This window comes from Podarcis cretensis (assembly GCF_951804945.1).
Source record: "Podarcis cretensis genome assembly, chromosome: 11".
Taxonomy (NCBI): domain Eukaryota; kingdom Metazoa; phylum Chordata; class Lepidosauria; order Squamata; family Lacertidae; genus Podarcis; species Podarcis cretensis.
Window position 1 is genome coordinate 39,662,379 of NC_137180.1, and position 18,760 is coordinate 39,681,138.

General features: G+C 40.1%; 1 protein-coding gene across 2 annotated transcripts; it reads left to right on the forward strand.

The window, feature by feature from the left end:
- Positions 1 to 38: 38 nt before the first annotated feature.
- On the forward strand, positions 39 to 18,273 carry TRIM23 (tripartite motif containing 23; the record flags this gene model as incomplete). Of its 2 annotated transcripts, none has more annotated exons than XM_079995585.1 (11): positions 39 to 164; positions 2,624 to 2,786; positions 6,392 to 6,513; positions 7,096 to 7,374; positions 7,951 to 8,133; positions 9,775 to 9,990; positions 11,697 to 11,831; positions 13,132 to 13,261; positions 13,356 to 13,466; positions 13,959 to 14,083; positions 14,483 to 18,273. In XM_079995585.1, the coding sequence occupies 11 exons, from the start codon at positions 39 to 41 to the stop codon at positions 14,660 to 14,662; spliced, it is 1,770 nt and encodes a 589-aa protein (XP_079851711.1). In that variant the 3' UTR covers positions 14,663 to 18,273. The 2 variants fall into 2 exon arrangements, with proteins under 2 accessions (XP_079851711.1, XP_079851712.1); XM_079995586.1 differs by lacking the exon at positions 39 to 164 and adding an exon at positions 171 to 429.
- Positions 18,274 to 18,760: the final 487 nt, after the last annotated feature.

Consider the following 18,760-nt stretch of genomic DNA (forward strand, 5'->3'; position numbering starts at 1 on the left):
TCCTGCACCGTGGAAAAGGCGAGCTGTCAAAGTGATGCATGATGGGAGCTGTAGTTTTTTTTTTTAACGTCCCTCGGCGCCGCTATCATGGCGGCCAATGGCATAGTGGGAAACGGGGAGTGACAAGAAACGGACATGCGCAGTGCTTAGAAACCACAGACCGGGTTAAGATACGGGGAAAGCGACCTTGTTGTGTGTGTTTTGACGTTTGTCTCCTTTACCTACGGCTCTCTTTGGTGACGTAGGCGCGTAACCCCGCCCCGTCTCCAGGGGGACACTCCGCTGTGGGAGCGGCGAAGGCAGCTTCTTCTTGGTCTTTCTCCTTCCTTCTCCAAGATGGCCGCGCTAGGTGTAAACAAGGTCGGGGCTAGTGCGGGGCTGGATGCCGGGAGCAGGCAGAGCCGGAGTCCGGCCGGGCCTGTGGTGAAGGTGAGCAGAGGGAGGCCGGGGGGGGGGGGCTTCCAAGCCGCCTTGGCGGGGCCCCCTCGTCGTTCGCTGTCTTGGGTGGGGGCGGGAGGAAAGAGAGAGAGGGGGGGGAGCCCCCGCCCCCTTTGGGCTCCCGGGCTGTAGCGCCTTCATCTCCTGCAAGAGCCTTCACGTTTTGCGGGTCGGTTCTCTCCGGTTGTGCCCATGTTGGGCAACCCTCGTGTGTATTTACCCCGCTCCCCGCTCCCCCTTCACATTACACACACACACACACACACAGAGAGATACTGTACACACACACACACACACACACATACATATATGCGCGCGCGCGCACACACACACATATATATATATACATACACACAAACACACACACACACATATATATACACACACACACACATATATATATACACACACACACACACACACACACATATATATATATATACACACAGAGAGAGAGAGAGAGACACTTGTATGCTACGTTGTATGTTCTGTACTGTTTAAAGCAAGGGGGGTGCCCAGAGCGATTTACCATGCGTGTCAGATAGGTTTGACAAATGAGGTGGGACAAGGTAGGGGGAATCTCACATGTAGGGTTCCAGCTTTTTTCTCTGGCAGGTTTCTAGCTTTTTGCATCTATTCAGTAGGCGGTAAATAAGCAAGTGGAACATCTTAGGACATGAAGATGCAGCGGTGGCAAAGAAACAGAAAATGTAGGGTTGTGTGCAGCTAATTTAGACCCATCTAAATTAATGGACATTACTAACTTTGATTTCCATGGGTCTGCTTTGAGTAGTTCTGCCTGTCATTGAGTTGTTGAAGGTATAAGGAAATGTTCCATTATAGATGGCAAGAATATAAAGGGGCAGAACAGATGAAGAGATGAAACTGGTACACTGGGATTCCCATGCATTTGGGAACTGTGCAAACATTTGTTACAGAACTGGAAACATATTAAGTATCGTAAACAATATGGACATTGTATCTTGATAGCCTTCTGTCTTATTTTGAAAATATTGCAGGGGGTTGAACTAGATGGTCCTCGTGGTCCCTTCCAGCTCTACAGTCCTATGATTCTATAATTCTTTGATGCAAAAATGCATTATGTTCGTTCCACAAGAGTGTCTAGTGACCTTGGGTGGGTTATAATCATGAACATGAGATCCAGTTTGTGGCTATACATCGTTTTTATGTTCTGCCATACAGAAAAATGTGCATAATGCAGATAGAAGTTACCTTGAGCAATAGATACTTAATAATCCTGGACCAAAATGTATGGTTTCACCCTAAGGGTCAGCCTGACAGCTGAGTTCACGAAAGTTACAAACCCACACAAATGGGTTGTATTCCAGCTTGCCCACATCTATGTTAGTTACAGTGGTGGGTTTGTATTTGCTATTTTAATGCAGGTATTTTAAATTATGAATTGTTACATTATTGATATATACTTGTTTAATTTGTAATTTTTGCATGCCGTCTTATTAAAAGTTTCTTTTTTAAAATTGGGATATAAATTTATTAAGTAAATAAATAAATAAATTGGAATTTTTGCTGTTGTGGAATAAAAAATGTGATTTCTGATAAAGACCTTTGTTGGAAAATAGTTGTTACTTTCTTTGAAGTGCTATCTTAAGCTCAGTTACTTGAAAGGTTCTCCATCCTGTGTAGAAGTACAACTATACGGAGACTAATACCTATACCCTATACCTATACCCCTTACCTAGAAGTCAGCCCCAATTCACTCAGTAGGACAGATGTGTGTAGTAAGGTCTAGGGAATACAACATACCAACCACTAAGGAAGTGCTTTGGGTCATGGACTACAGTTTTTAGGATCCACTAATTATCTGGTAGTTCTTAGTATATAGAGCTAACCTGAAACTTAATCATAATGAGGTCTGACCTGAGAGACTGATGCGGCTGTCCTCATCCCCATCCATAGTGGCATCTGTTGGCTGCATCCAAATAGACATTGTTAACAATGAAGCTGGCTTAAAGCGAGTCAGAATATTGGTCTAAGTAAGTACTGTTGATGCTGACAGGCAGTGCCAGGACTTCCAGCACAAGTCCCAGGCCTACCTGGAGATATAAGGGATTGAACCTGGGACCTTTTTTGCCTGCTCTTTACCACTAACTTTTAGCTCTTCCCTAGTGCTTAAAAACTGAACGTATTCCCTTGTAAATTATAGGTTCTGGAATGTGGAGTCTGTGAAGATGTATTTTCACTGCAAGGAGACAAAGTTCCCAGACTGCTTTTGTGTGGTCATACAGTCTGTCATGACTGTCTCACTCGACTTCCTCTCCATGGCAGAGCAGTTCGGTGTCCTTTTGATCGGCAGGTTACTGAATTAGGTAAGCTGCTTATAAATTGTTGAATTAAGAACATAAGAAAAGCCCTGTTGGGAAGACTAATGACGTGTGTAGGTCCACCATCCTGTTCTCAAATTGACTAACCAGATGCCTATGGGAGGCCCACAAGGAGGACACCAGTGCAGCAGCACTCTCCCCGCTAGTATTAGTACTACCTCTCACGCTGGAGGTAGCAGTCATTTTATACAGGTTCGCCAAATGGGCAGGTACAACAGACACACTTAGAATATATCTGCATAGCTTGAATATACTGAGGCAAGCCACCACTTAAACAACAAAACACTGACATTGGTTGCAAGGCAGTTCAGAAGTTTGACTTGCGCGCTTCAAAAGTTGCAGCAATGTGATGTGATGAAAAGAGCAATGTGCACTATGAAAACGTATGGAAGATTTAATGTTTTAGAGGAAGGATTGTTGGAAAAATGCTCCCCCCCCTCCCCCGGACCTCTGAGCGTCTCCCGGTAGGCACGTCTCTGGAATGGCATGTCCCTTCATCTCCAGAGTGCCTCTCTGCGACACTTTTCATATGAAAAGTACACACAAGTCTTCTAGTATCCTACAGCAAGAAGAAAGAAACATCCGTAGATCTAAACTACATTTTATTTACATTCTATACAGACAATCCATAATCATGTCTGTGTTCTCCAAGCTCTGGCAGAACAACCTGTTGCATACTGTAAAAGGGAAGGTACAGTACAAAAACATGCTCAGATGGAAGAGATAAGACAGTCTTCCGTTTCCACACTCTTCCCAGACATCTCATATGATTTATACTAATCACACTAGCAGCATCGGCTGCATAAAATTCCCATTTGAACATAATAGACTATCCAACCTATAATGTATTGAACACATTGAAATATACCTTAAAGTAAAACAAATTTAGGATTTGCCTGTAAGAACATTTACTTTTGAGAAGCCTTGGTGGCTATGCATGAAAGCAAAAGTCAAAATCCAGATTTTTCCGCATCAACAAGGGTCTCTTCTTGAACTAACAGTGAAGAAACATAGGTCTCTAGGAAGCTGCCTTACACCATGTCAGGTTAGCAGTCCTTCTAGCTCAGTATTGTCAGCACTGACTCGGGTTTTGGACAGGGATCTTTCCTTACCTAGAGATGCCATTGAATCTACCATTGAACTATAGCACTTTATTGTAGCCCACTGCCGCCAAGTGTGCAACATCATTCACTCAGAACTATTTCAACTTTTTATTTTATTAAATATGGGTGGTAGTCAACCAGTCATATTCAGAGTAGGCCCACTGAAATCTGTGGATTTAGTCATGACTAACTTAAGTCCATTGATTTCAGTGAGTCTGCTCTGATATTACTTTGTTTGATACCACCCTATATTTCTAATCTTGCTTGCATTATGGTAACATTGTAAACATTGCTTGTGAAGTTATCTCAGGACAGCTGTTTAGTGCTTAATGTCATAAGACAATAAAAATGGTAGCAAGGTCAGACAGGTTGAGTCAAGCAAGGTTGTGTTTATAATGTAAAATAGGTCTATTATGTAGCATTAATTTGTATAATGCCATCTGTGTGCACGGAACTGCAAGGAGCAGCATAAGAAAAAGACATGTCCCTGCCCTGGGGAGGTTACAGTCTAAATTTGAGCTGTAGGGAGAGGTAATAGTGCATAAATATGTATACTTAAGGATTTGTTCTGGTTGAGCTGAGGGCTGTGAAAAGGTGGGGGTGATGAAGGATTTGAAGTAGGGAAGAGTGGCATCAGGTAGGGGGCAACACTGCAGAAAGAACTGAGCTGTTTAAGAGAGCAGACATTTCCTTTTAAACACAAATACTAGCTTCGTTTGTACAAGCCAACTCAGATCCCTATTAAGTTATGGTGCAGTGACCCAAAACAAAACCTTTGAAGACAAAAGCACCCATCAAGGCACCATTAAATGTGCTTAATGAAACAGTGTGTGGCTCAGCCTTCATAAGCCTTACTCCTTGTAGTATCTTACAATTAAGCTGAACAACCTGAATATGTTTGTGCCTCAGTCCTAGGGAGAAATCTGGGAAGAAATCTTTGCCACACCTTTCATTTTCTCTCCCCTACTCACCGCTCAAATATTGAGTGATTGGGGGAAAGCAATTTCCTGCTTTCCCCCTTTCCTGTTTGTAGAACTTGTAGGAATTCCTTCCATGATTTTTCAGTCTTCACTTTGCATTCACCCCCTTCCAAAGGATACACAGTTCAGTTATTTGAAATAGGATTTGACTTTCTGCGAATGGTTACACATTCTCATCAACAGCACTAAGGGACCTTCATCATGGAGGTGCATTAAATTGTTTATTCACTTTTTGCCAATCGCTGTAAAGAGACTGTTAGTAACCTCTCTGAATTTTCCTCCTTTCAGTGGTGGGAGAGTTTGGAAAGGGGCTGAAAAGCTAAGCTATGGAAGAGAGAACAGCCTGGGCAGAACAGAAATTAAAATAAACACAAGACCCAGTATGCACGTGATTAACACTAAATTAGCACCGCTACTCAATAATCCTCCCCACACCCCTTTTTGTACTTGTGTGCCAGACAATCACAGCTATCCTTTTCGAGTTTTGGTCTGGTTTCTTGGGCAGGAGAACTCTTCTTAATGTCTGTTGCTGAAAAGTATGTGTTCTGGCTCTGATATCCTCAGTCACTGATGAATCAAAGAGGAATGTTTGCCCATTTCGTGACTGGTGTACTGTAATCAATGGGCTCAGTATTCACTCCATGATTGCCCACATAATGCAGTCTTGTTTCTGATATGCAGGCTCCCTGCTATTCAAGCTTCATGCCTTTTCTAAGGAAAGGCTGCCAAAATCTGTAGGTTTGTTGTTGTTTAGAATGTTCCATAGATTTCATGCAATAGGCATATCTATAAAATTATGTAACCTGCACATATAGTGAGGAACCTGGCAGTTAGCACTTTGAATAGTTCCTACATTAGCTGAAATAAATTTGGACAGGCTTAATCAAAACCACCATTTGTTTTGAAGTACTGTACTGGAATCCATCCATGAAAATATATACATGTGAAAAGATAGAAAACCCAGCTGTCCATGAAGTATTTATCCTAACCTCTACCAATATTTGGGTGGGTTAATTAAAAATTGAAGCCAACAGAGATAGAAGCAATTTGTAGTGGGTCAGTACAAATTCAGTAGCACTAACATATTTAAAGGCTTGCTGTTAAAAATGAATAGCACAATTCAGCCCAATACCTGCGTTTTGTACCCTGTTGAGTTCTTCAGTGTGTCCCATTAAAATGAATGAGCCCTAAGTTATTAACTTTAGACCACACAAAGGCTTCAGATCAAAGATTGATGAGTAAAAGGAAAAATATATTCGTGTTAATCTATGAAGTCTTCTGAAAGCAGAAAACTTCTCACACTGATGTTCCACAACCAAACATGGGGTTACAGTAGGTGAAATATAGTAAATAAGGAAGATCCAGCATATAGTTTATAAAATCTAATGGACCATAAGATCCATAAGATGAGAGAGAGCTCATGCAAACTGAAAAACTTTTCTGGCTATGGAATCACTTTTCAAAAGAATATTGTTTTTGCTGACTTAATTTTTTCCCTCCAAAACAGGAGATTCTGGTGTCTGGGGTTTGAAAAAAAACTTTGCTTTGTTGGAACTCCTGGAACGACTTCAAAATGGGCTTGGTGGTCAGTGTGGGACAACTGAAGAAGCCATTGGCCTCTCTGGAGAGGTAGTAGTAATCAATTTTGTATTTCGTTTTGTGTCACTTTCAGAGTACTGTTCCCAATCACTTTTTTATATTTCAGTTTGATTGTCCTTTTCAGATGTCATAAATGTTTGATTTTAATTCAGTGATTTCAACATTACTACATTAACAACTAAAAGACCTGGACCTAAATTACATGTTCAGGAGTATCGAGTGGTACAGATTCTCCTGGACTATATAATTTCAGATTTGTACCTGCACTCTCAATCAGAACTGTCAAGTAATGGCTGTTCTATTCGATATTTCTGACTATATAGTAGTTTCTAGAAAGTGTATGCTAGTTCCCTAGAGCAGGTATCTATAAAATTTTGTTTCATCGATTGGGCGATAATTGGGCAAGCATTGGGATTTTGATTTGTAGCCATAATAAGCTTTCAGCACTTTTATTCACCAAGGTGTTTGAAAAGATTTTACTGATTTAATTGTGTGCATTTTAGTCTGTTTTTCTTGTTAATGCTGTACAATGCCTTGGAATCTAATATTAAAAACATTTTTATGCGACCAGTTACCATGAGTAAATAATGTTCTAGTTTTTCTTTTTGTTAGTGCATTGTCCGCTGTGATGAAGATGAAACGCATCTTGCTTCAGTATACTGCACTGTTTGTGCCACTCACCTGTGTGCAGAGTGTTCCCAACTCACACATTCCACGAAGACACTTGCAAAACACAGACGTGTGCCCCTTGCTGATAAACCTCATGAGAAGACCATGTGCTCTCAGCACCAAGTGCATGCTATTGAATTTGTGTGCCTGGAAGAAGGGTGTCAAGCCAGTCCTCTCATGTGTTGTGTCTGCAAAGAATATGGAAAGCATCAGGGTCATAAAGTAGGTTGCATCAATTCTTTATTGTCCATCTATGTCATTGTTAATATGTGACTGAAAAGGAGAGTTTGTGTTGGGTTTTTTGCCCATTTGACAAACCATCAGACTATATTTTGTTCCCTCTCCTATTCTTTACATTACTTATTTAATAAAGGCAATGTTCCAGGGTATCATTAAGCTATCACTAAAGCTGCTTTCCTGCTGTCACCTAGTAGGGGGCTGCTAGACAATTTTGTGTTCATATATTGATGTATAATACTGTCCAGCTAATGCTTATATTTAATTTTCCATCTCTTTTGAAACATAACTAGTCTTTACATACTTCTTGTTAAATAATAATAAAGTTTTTTAAATCTTACTATGATAAATTAAAGATCACTGCTTTTGAAAGATGATTCATGCAAAGGAGCATGCAAAGACTAGTTACCTTGTGCGCCTACATTTCTGCGCTAAGCACCTGAGGCAGAATGTCCAAAGTTTTGCTCTTTTTTCTCTCTCATACTGTGTGGGGGCAGAATTTGTAGGTGGAAAGAATTTGGAAATGGGTGTTCAGATTTACTTTTGATGCTTTCCCCTTAGCACAGTGTTTTGGAACCAGAAGCAAACCAGATCCGTGCTTCCATTTTAGACATGGCTCACTGTATAAGAACTTTCACAGAAGAAATATCAGATTATTCTCGGAAACTAGTTGGAATAGTTCAGCAGATAGAAGGAGGAGAACAGATAATTGAAGATGGAATTGGAATGGCTCATACAGAACATGTAAGCAAGTTTGTCATTTCCTTAACCTGCACGTAATCTTCATTATTATATCTCCCCACCCCTTTACACTTTTTAAATGAAGCAGTATGCCACATTATTAACATGACTCACAAAAGCTTTTTCAAGGCCACTTATCAAAAGTAAGTTGGTATGGGCAAGGGTAGAGGACCTTCTGTAAGGAGAAGATAGAGCCAAGAAGTCTGTTCTGTTAACTCACCAGTGGTAATGGACTATTTTGCAAAGCTGTTTTTCAGAAGAAAGCAGCCATGAAGAAGCAGAAATGATTGATTTTGGAATAATTATAGAGATGATAATGAAAAATACAGCTAGGATACAAAGTGCAGGCCGAAGTACTTAGACTTACCTAGTAGGATTTTTATTTACTGTATTGCCATATCACTAAATGATTTGGAAAGTTTTTCATTTTCAAAAATGGCTTACTATGTAGCATGGCAGGTAGCTACTGGTGAAATACAAATCTGATATTTCCTGGACACGTGGAACTTAGGTTTGGGGGGGGGGGGTTATTCCAGTCTGTGTTTCTATTTCTTTTCAGAATCTCCTAATGCTGTTCCTAGCCGATTTGACTAGGACACCAACCTTAGTATTATGCAGAAATAGCAGTGTTGATTATATAAGGTTTTCTGTGGAAACATCATGAATTAGATTAGCTTGCATATTTCATCTGTTAGTGATCAGGCTAATTTGAATGAAGATACATATTAGAATATACCTAGTATTTTTGTTACACTTTGTTTTAGATGTAGCAATTTGTGTGTGGTACATAATTCTGTACTCTAGAGCTACAATTTTGGCCCTCAGTTACTTCTAATTTGTGAATTTCACTTCTAAAAGCAATGAGTTAATAGGTTTACAGTATTTTGCTAAGGCACTTGGCAAAAGTTTATTCAAAGGATAGATACTACTAGGAAAGTGGAAGTGTTAGATACTACTAGGAAAGTGGAAGAGTAGTTCTAACAGTGAGCTGTTAATATATATTATGGAGTACTGTGCCTCTTCTAGCTGGGTTAATTCAGAATAGGGAGTCACCACTTCCAACTCACAGGAGAGCCAACAGAGATCATGAGATTTGAAAACATAAAATATTTTGGCAATACTTTAACATTCATTTTTTTAATATTATTTTATTAATTTCCCCAAAACAACAAAAAATAAAAACAACAATACATATTCGAACATTAAAAAAAGAGTTGACTTCCCCCTATTCCCTTCCCTAGTTCCATTGTTTATCATCATACCGCATGTCCATTTTAAATTGTAAAATCATTAAAATTACTTATTGCCCAGTCATAATGTCTTTACAAGTATTTTTAAAATCTTGCTAATATATTAACCTGTGTACATTGCTTCTGTATGTATGCAATAAAGTCCTTCTAATCTTATTGTACTCCTTTAATATTCAAAACACACTGACATTCTTCTTCTAGCTTTCCTCACAATAATGGAGGCTGGTAGCATTTTAAAAATGAACACTAATTTCTGCAGAGATATGTCTTATGTTAAGCCGTCTACTGGAAATTTGTGTGCCAGCCCATTGCAATGGAGAAGGATATTAAAGCTCTGTCTTAAAGAGGTCTGCAACAACGTAATGTCTGTCTCCTTGATTTCATAACCACCCAGGTCCCAGGTACTGCAGAGAATGCTCGTTCATGTGTACGAGCCTATTTTTCTGATCTTCATGAAACCCTCTGCCGCCAAGAAGAAACGGCACTTAGTGTGGTTGATGCCCATGTGCGGGAGAAATTGATCTGGCTTAGGCAACAGCAAGAAGATATGACTATTCTCTTGTCCCAGGTTTCAACAGCTTGCCTTCACTGTGAAAAGACATTGCAGCAGGTGAAGTATTCATACAGTGGCCCTCTTCCATATATATGTACTTTAGGTTGCTGACTAAGGTTGACAATGTCAGGTGGTTTATAAATAATTTGTGAAAGTTTCTCTGTTGGGTGAGTCCCTTGTGGGAGGGAGAAGTATTGGATAACAAAATAAGTATTGTTGGGAAAATACTGTGTTAGGGATTTGCTTTTATTGGGTTAATTGTATGTGTAAGCTTAGTTATTCTAAAATTCTGCTTCTACAAATGGTGATTTGGGACACAGCAGTGGTTTGTAAAAGTTTCTCTGTTGGGTGAGTGCCTTGTGGGAGGGAGAAGTATTGGATAACAAAAGGGAGGAGATGGGAGGCAAAAGTGCTATAGCATCTGAGTCAAAGGATAGGTTTGAAATATAAAAGTTTAATGTACCGTATTTTTCGCTCTATAGGGCACACTATTCTTCTAGCTTTCCTCACAATAATGGAGGCTGGTAACATTTTAAAAACGAACACTAATTTCTCCAGAGCTATGTCTTATGTTAAGCAGTCTACAGTCTATAGGGCGCACCTAGTTTTTAGGGGGGGGGGGAATAAAGGGGGGTAAATTATTTTTTCGCCCCAGCCCCAAAGAGCTCCCCAGAGCTTGTGGGGATGGGGATGGGGAAGCCCGAGCTTCCCCAGACCCCGGCCCCCAGAACAGGTCCAGGAGAGGCGGCGCGATTGTGCACAACCTTGCCGCCGGTCCCAGAGCTTGCGGGGCTGGGGACGGGGGCTTCCCCCGACCCCAGCCCCCAGAACAGGCTATCCGCAAGCCTTCTGAGCCCGGCGGGAACTCCCGCCGGGCTTAGAAGGCTTGCGGATAGCTGCCTGAAGCCCGGGGAGCGCAGCGGCAGTTGGCGCTGCGCTCCCCGGGCTTCAGGCTGCTATCCGCAAGCCCTCGGAGGGCTCCGAAGGCTTGCGGATAGCTGCCTGAAGCCTGGAGAGCGAGGGGTCGGTGCACACTGACCCCTCTCCCTCTCCAGGCTTCAGCGAAAGATTGCATTCACTCCATAGGACGCACACACATTTCCCCTTCATTTTTGGAGGGGAAAGAGTGCGTCCTATAGAGCGAAAAATACGGTAGTTGGTGATGCCTTTTTCTAGTGAAACGTTTGGGATCCACACTTTGGAGAAGTAGCTAGTTGTATAGAAATTAATGTAGAAACCTATTAGGCTTGGCCTTAAGAGACAAAATACTGTAGGGGCAATGTTCTTACATAGTCACTTGAGCATTAAAATGGTGTTCAGCTGCCTCTTGTGTACCAAACAAAATAAAACAAGAAAAGGAGCAATCGTGTGTGTTGATAGTAGCACCCATTTTTAATCCTAATGAGATTCTTTTTCCTTTCAAGTCTTTATATTTGCCAGTGTTGTTTCAGTTGAATAATACAGTAGCTTTCTTGTCTTGGTTCCTGTGTAGTGTTACTGTGTTTTCCTTAAGACAAACAAAAGCTTCTGTGAACAGCATGCATTCCTGTCTTCCATTTCTCCATTGTTGATGTACCATGAAACAATTTATTTCAGTTATAGTAGAGTTTTAAATCTGCTTGAGTTAAAGTTCAATTTTAAATTTAGTAAAAAATGTAACTTTCTTTTTGGTAGACGTAACTTCTTGCTCAGCTGGATTTTGAGAAGGAAAACACATAGGTGGTACTGCATTCATTGTATTAAATTTAGCTTCCTTTTTAAAGGATGACTGCAGAGTTGTCTTGGCCAAACAAGAAATTACAAGGCTTCTAGAAACACTACAAAAACAACAACAACAGTTTACCGAGCTTGCAGACCATATACAACTTGATGCTAGCATTCCAGTTACTTTTACAAAGGTACAGTTTTCTCATGTTTAGGTTGCTTCAATACTTTGATCATGAATCCAGAGAGAAGTAAGAACTCTGTCCCCTCCCTTCCTTCCTTCCTTCCTCCCTCCCTCCCTCCCTCCCTCCCTCCCTCTTCTCCTCTGCCACCCTAAGTACAGCAAGAAACACTCATGGCCAGCTGGCTTTTGAAGCTCCCCAAATTACAAGTAATTTGCAACACTGTGCAATCATGTCTTGGATATATATACATTTTTTTAAAAAGATAGACCCGAAGACTAGGGTGACTCTGTAGGAATGTTTTTCTTTTGTTTAACATCCTATAAGTCATGGTGGCTGTTGCCCTAATTCAAAGTGTTTTGGTTAAAATAGTATCTGCTAATGAAATGACTTTGCACCTTTTCAATTGTGCATGTTTTTGTTTAGTCAAACATATTATCTTGCAGATTGTCGGACTAAAATTGTAACCATTCTGGTCACAAAACTTTTAGTATCCTCAGCAAAAAAAAAAAAAAACAACTTACCAATGGGATAAATTAATCATTTGGGGTAATATGCAAATGGTCTTCAGCTCATTTGGGGTAATCATGCAAATGGTCTTCAACTCACACCGTGTGGCTTGCCCTTCTTTCTTTCACCTCCTGCAGCCCCCAAGCGCTGGATGTGCTACTTGGGTTATTTTCTTTTGAATATTTTATATTGTTATTTGCAAATCATTTAGATCTTCTTGGTTAAGTGAAATCTAACACTTGTTTAAAAAATAAATAAAAGTGTTGGCTTTCTACTTAGTCTTGGCTCACCCACAGAACGGCATCCTTTAAGGTGAAACTTATGTATCCTAAATGAGACACAGTGTCAGAAATTCAAAGCGCTCCATGTGTCCACCCAAATACACCTGCACAAGAAGTAATCAATTTCTTCTGACTACTGCTCCTCACACTACAATGGAAACTCCTGACATTGGGTGCTTTTCAGCTAAATTTTACTCAGAGGAAACCCTCTGAAATTACTTAACATGACAAAATAATTTAAGTAGGTCCACTCTGAGGAAAATATAGTTGATGGCCCATCAATACATATAAATTCATATACCCCTATGAATCGGAGCACGAGTTTCTTCCATTACGACATTTAATCATCTTTGCAGTTCACGAAACTTAAAACACTCTTAACAAGCAAGAAACTTACATGATACATTACATTAGGATTTTCCTTTGCCACAGCACCTTGAGCTAATAAAAATTCTTTTTGCGGGACGTGGGGGGGGGGCGACAAAATTCAGGTTTCTCCATATCTTTTTTCTTGGCTGCAGGACAACAGGGTACACATTGGGCCAAAAATGGAGATTCGGGTTGTAACTCTGGGATTAGACGGAGCTGGCAAGACAACCATTTTATTTAAGCTGAAGCAGGATGAATTCATGCAACCTATTCCAACAATAGGCAAGTAACATTGATTTTGGAACCAGTGAAATGTATATATAAATCCTTTGTCAGAAGTGTGGTTAAAAGGCCCTTCCTTTCCATCCTCCTTTAGGTTTTAATGTTGAAACTGTAGAATATAAAAATCTGAAGTTCACTATTTGGGATGTAGGAGGTAAACACAAGCTGAGGCCTTTGTGGAAACATTATTACCTCAATACACAAGGTAAGAGTGCCATATTTCATATTTTGACTCAATGAATAATTATGCCTATTAAAAGTAAGAAAGGGAATGTTTCCTAGGTTTATTGTCAAATGATGTAATTCTAAACACATCTGTTTGAAAGTAAATTCCATGGAAATCTATGGGTTTTGCGTTTCAGGGTACAACAATTCAGGGATCTGACTGCTAGACAACATTTTAATTTCTTCAGTTTTGGTCTCTGTGATGAGTGACTTGCATTTACTTTCAGATTTGATTTTTGGCTTTGCTTCAGGCTAATACAGTTTAGAAAGTTGTACAGTGCAGTTTATTTTAGTAAAGAAAATGGTTCAATTGCTAGTTTGTAGTACGTCAACAATTTCTGGAAAATATGTATAGCCTTCAGATGTAAAATATAGGGCTGGAGTCTTTCCCCTGTTTCCTAAGTTATAATATCTGCATGTGGAATGAAAATGTGTAGCAAAATGCAGCTGCATAATTGTTCTCTTTCTGTAGCGGTGGTGTTTGTTATTGATAGCAGCCACAGAGACAGGGTCAGTGAAGCACACAATGAACTTGCCAAACTGTTAACAGAAAAGGAGTTGCGAGATGCTTTGCTGCTGATCTTTGCCAATAAGCAGGTATTGTGGTCCTTTTTTTAGTTTTCTCATTTGTCTCAATTTAACTTCATTTTGCTAGTGTAAAGTAAGTACGGAAACAAAATTTAAAAGGCTATATTAATTGTAATGTTTCCTCTGATAAACTGCTAATTTAGCCGAAAATAAATAAAAATCCCAACCTTCTTAACAGTCTGTTTTGGGGTCTTCTATTAATTTCCAAAATCTTGCAGATAGAGTTCTAGCCACGTTTCTTAAAAACATAATTGGTACTTGAATACTTGTGAACTATTTAAATATATTTAACAAAATTCTGTAGGTTTTGGCACTGACTTTAATTTTCAATCTGCCGCATTCATTAGGTAAGATTACTAATTCTTAAGTTACTGTCTATGCATTTAAGTATATGGTTGTTGTTTACAGGATGTGGCAGGGGCACTTTCCGTAGAAGAGGTCACAGAATTGCTGAGTCTGCACAAACTCTGCTGTGGTCGGAGCTGGTATATTCAAGGGTGTGATGCCCGAAGTGGCATGGGACTGTATGAAGGACTGGATTGGCTCTCGAGACACCTGGTAGCCGCAGGTGTGCTGGATGTCGCATAAGGTCCTCTTGAGAAGTGTTAAGCTTGAAGATCACTTAATTTATTTGTGTGACTTGAGATGGTCAAACACGAACTTTTCATCTAAGGCTATGTATTCTAAAGAAAACAACTAACATTTTTGCTGGAATGCTTATTGGAGTGTGGTACAGTAAGTGTGTAATTCCTGTAAATTATGGTAATTTAATAGTGGTGTGGTGGATTTGCAAGAAAGGTGCCTTGGTGTTTTGGGGGGTTTTTTAAGAAATGAGATTTGAAATGTCTTACCTAATAAGCAACTAAATTATCTTCTCACAAGTACTTTAGGAACTTAGCATTTATTTGACCGTGCTCCTTTCAGAGTTGGCCTTGCTGCATTTGCTTTTTCTCAGATCTCACTTGGGCACGCAGGCACACACAAACCACTTCTTGATAAAAAGAAAAATGAAGTAGACATGGTGCCAGGTTGTGCATAGAGCCTGTGTACTTGTAGATGTATGTGCATTTTGTCTGGGTACCTTGTGTAGCTTGCATATGTGAGAGTGTGGAATGGGACACCTACCAGTGGCAAGTGGTCCTTGGTGAATGCTGCCATCAGACCAAAAGACCTTTGCCATCCTTACTCCTTCAAAGTTTCATTGTCGTTTTCCTCCTTCATCTTCCATCTTAGAGGAAAAAACACCACCTTGCAGAAGGACTAGCATTAAAATGGATGCTGGGGTTTCTCATGCAGGATGAAACACTTGGGCCTGGGTTAATGGCTGGTCAGGTCTCCAGCTCCCCAAGTGTAGACCTAAATGTGCCCTGGTTAAAATCTCTCCTCAGTTGTATTTGTTTGTCTGACTGAGGTTGCAAGTGGACATTGTCTAAATACACATTTTTAATGACTTTTTTGGGGAAATTTTAATCAGCTTCTTAAAATCCTTCTTTCCCTCCTTCACCTGAATTCCATATGTACATTGTGCTATGCAGGCAACTTCTGATCCGGTGGTACATGATTACATACCCCTCTTTCCATAAGATCAGTAATGGTTTATTTTCAGTTCTTGATGGGAAATCATGTACAGTTTTGGGAAGCTGAAGTACTCTCTTGCAACTCCCTATATAAGAAACATTGAAGCACAATTACACTGTCACAGTGGCTGCACTTTTACTCAAATCTGGGGTAAGCTTTGCCTTCAAAACTTCTTTTCGGCTACAATTCTATGGTGGATAGGCTTGTATATATATTTTCTAACGTCAGAGGATCTGTGAATGGGGAAAGCTCTGTAACAAGGATCTGTAGCAGTTTATCTTGTTAGCCTTAATCAGTTTATCACTTGGTTAGCTGCTTGAGCACATTGTGTTTTGCAGGTCTGTGAAATATTTAACCCTATTACATGAAGACACCAGTTGTTAGCATTTGGATTCATCCTTTTGGACATTCAGTGCACTGAGGAAAGAGGATGTGTGTTTTTGACAGGACACTCGAGTTACAGGACCCAAGTTCTGTAACATACTTCTGGATAACCTTCTGCAGATACACCCATGGAGGAATTGTGTGGAGCTGTGTGAAGAAGTTCCCTGTATCTTACACCATGAAGAGGGCATGTATGTGGTTGAGTAAAAGTTCAGAGTTCAAATGCTGATTCCACGCTGCTGTAGTCACTAGTCCCCAGGCTGAAGCAGGCAGGGTTGAGGCAGGCAAATTGACTGCTGGTACTGGCCTAAAAAGGATAGTTCTGCTTTTTAAATCCAGATTCTCTCCCCAAGCAACATAGGAATTAAACTTCATACCCTTCTAATTGTGCTCTCAGCACAAGAATTTCTGCTTGCCGGACAAAATTATCCTCCCTCTCCTTCCCATGGACTGTTCCAGGGGTTTTACCAACCTTCCAGAGCAGATTTGGGAAAGGAGGGGGGAAGCTGCATTGCATTAGCAGGAGTCCTAGTGCTGGCTGGGTTAGTTGAATCTGGCCCGTAATGTTCCTTTCAGAAACCCTTTGAGTAGACTGTTTTCCCTATGTTGGTTCTAGATAACACAACTAATATTAGATAATTATAACTAGTAATTAGATAATCCTTTAGGGTAGCAGTAGTCAGCTTACCCAGAGCAGCACCTCACCAGCTGTTCATGGTTCCACATGCAACATGTGTTTACTTCAAATAGAGGTCTGTTCAAAACATTAATCCTGAAATGGTTGAACGTGTTGCTTTTTGTAACCAGCTATACACATTGAGGGATGCAGCGCAAGACCATACATAGGTTTTTTAGGGGGGTGGGAGATTAAGTTGCACTGTGTCCAGTGAGGCTCATTCCTGTGTAATTGAATGTAGGACTGCAGAACTACCTTTCCAACCTTTCTGATGAAATGTTCCTGGTAAGCTGATCTAGTAAATGTTACTAAGGGCTCTTCATGCAGTGTTCAGTTAGGAATGAATATTGCATATAGTAGGCTGTCAACAAATTCTAGGTCTGATTTTAAGCATGAGAATTCTGCTACTTAGCTGAGATACAGTTGTCATGATGCAGTTCCCTTCTTTTCTGGCTCTTCTAGATGAAGCAGATACTTACAACCACTCTCACTTTAACTAAAATCTTGTTTGCTGAATCCTGCTTCGTTACAGCAAGTGGCTATCACTGCCCATACAAGAGACCTTTACCCTCAAGGAACTTTCCTCTGCCTCAATGAATAACCTCTTCACAGCATACCACAAAGCTAGACTTGATGCATTTATGTGCAAGGCCTAGCTGTGTGTTTGAAATAATTTGGAGACTTTTGACTGCATTTCAGTGAGGCCAGGCTTTCACTTATTTATACCCTCTTTTATTTTTCAACACTATTCAAATGCATGACAACACGTGATAATGCAGCGGTTGGGAAGGGTAAATGTGAATTGTTCTTCTGTGGCTTTAATTGCTGTAGCGTTATCGTTCTGGGCTCTCCTTGTAAAACACTCAAGATGTTTTAGGACATTGGATAAATACTTGTTTTCCAAAAACCTGTTTGTTCCTGTCAAGCTCTACTATAAATGTAGTGGGCTTGCATTAAAAGTATTGAAATCCACTTAAGTGACTGTGAACATAAGTGTTGCATTTGTTTGAATTCAAACAATTACCAGATAAAATTTTAGCAGCTTGTTTGTACTGTATATAACAATTTCAGCTATAAACTTCAAGCTTGTTTCATATGATGTTGAGCTTCAACTCAGTTTAGTATACTGATATGTGCTAGTTTTTAAGAAGTGTTTCAACTCCAAGGAGATTTTTAAAGGTTAGCATAAAAGCTGTATTAAGAACAGACAGTTTGTAAAACAATTGGGTCATAGTCTAGTTTTAACTGTGAAACTAAAATGCAACATACAGTGACAATAAAGAGGTGTATATTAACGTATTGCTTTTAAAAAATAACGTATTAATGTATAGGGCTTCATTCCTTGACATACTCTAGCTTTTAACTGTATGTAATGAATTCTTTTCTAATTGTGGATTGGGAGTGAATGGAAGTATTGAGAGGGGTTATAGCACCAAGAATTTTATGCTCTGGGGCTGCTCAAGGTATAAAATAGCTCACAAAACAATGTTGGATTAAAAAAAATTGATGGTGTGATTTCAGAATGGCCTTGGACTCCCTAACAATAAAAATTCTCTAACCAGCTGGTGGAATGTGTCGTCTTTCTGAAGTAGATTTTTGCCACTTAATTTTTCTTTCCCCCCCAATCAAATATTTATTTATGGTCAACCAAGAAAGTGAATAATGAGTGAATGTGTCTGGATGTTGGATGGTTTATATTCGTAAGTGGGAGTGGGAGGTTTCAAATGAATGCTAAGTGTCTCCTGCCATTCTTTATAGATGTCAGCTCACATAAGAATGTGGTCAAAACAAATGGCACATGTGTGCATGTTCAGAGGTTGACCTCAGTTAGTCTTGGGGCACAAAATGAAGGTGATGAGTGAAAGGAAACTGGCCGATATGCATGGATAGTCTGCAGTCTGAAGCTAATAGATAAATTTGAAACCAGAAGCCAGTGGAGGTGCCTAGGTAATGCTGGCAAATGACAGCCACCCCACTCACTGTTCTCATAATTCCAGGGATTACTGAAGCAAGGTTTTCTTGAGACAACCCCTGAAAGCAATGAAGAG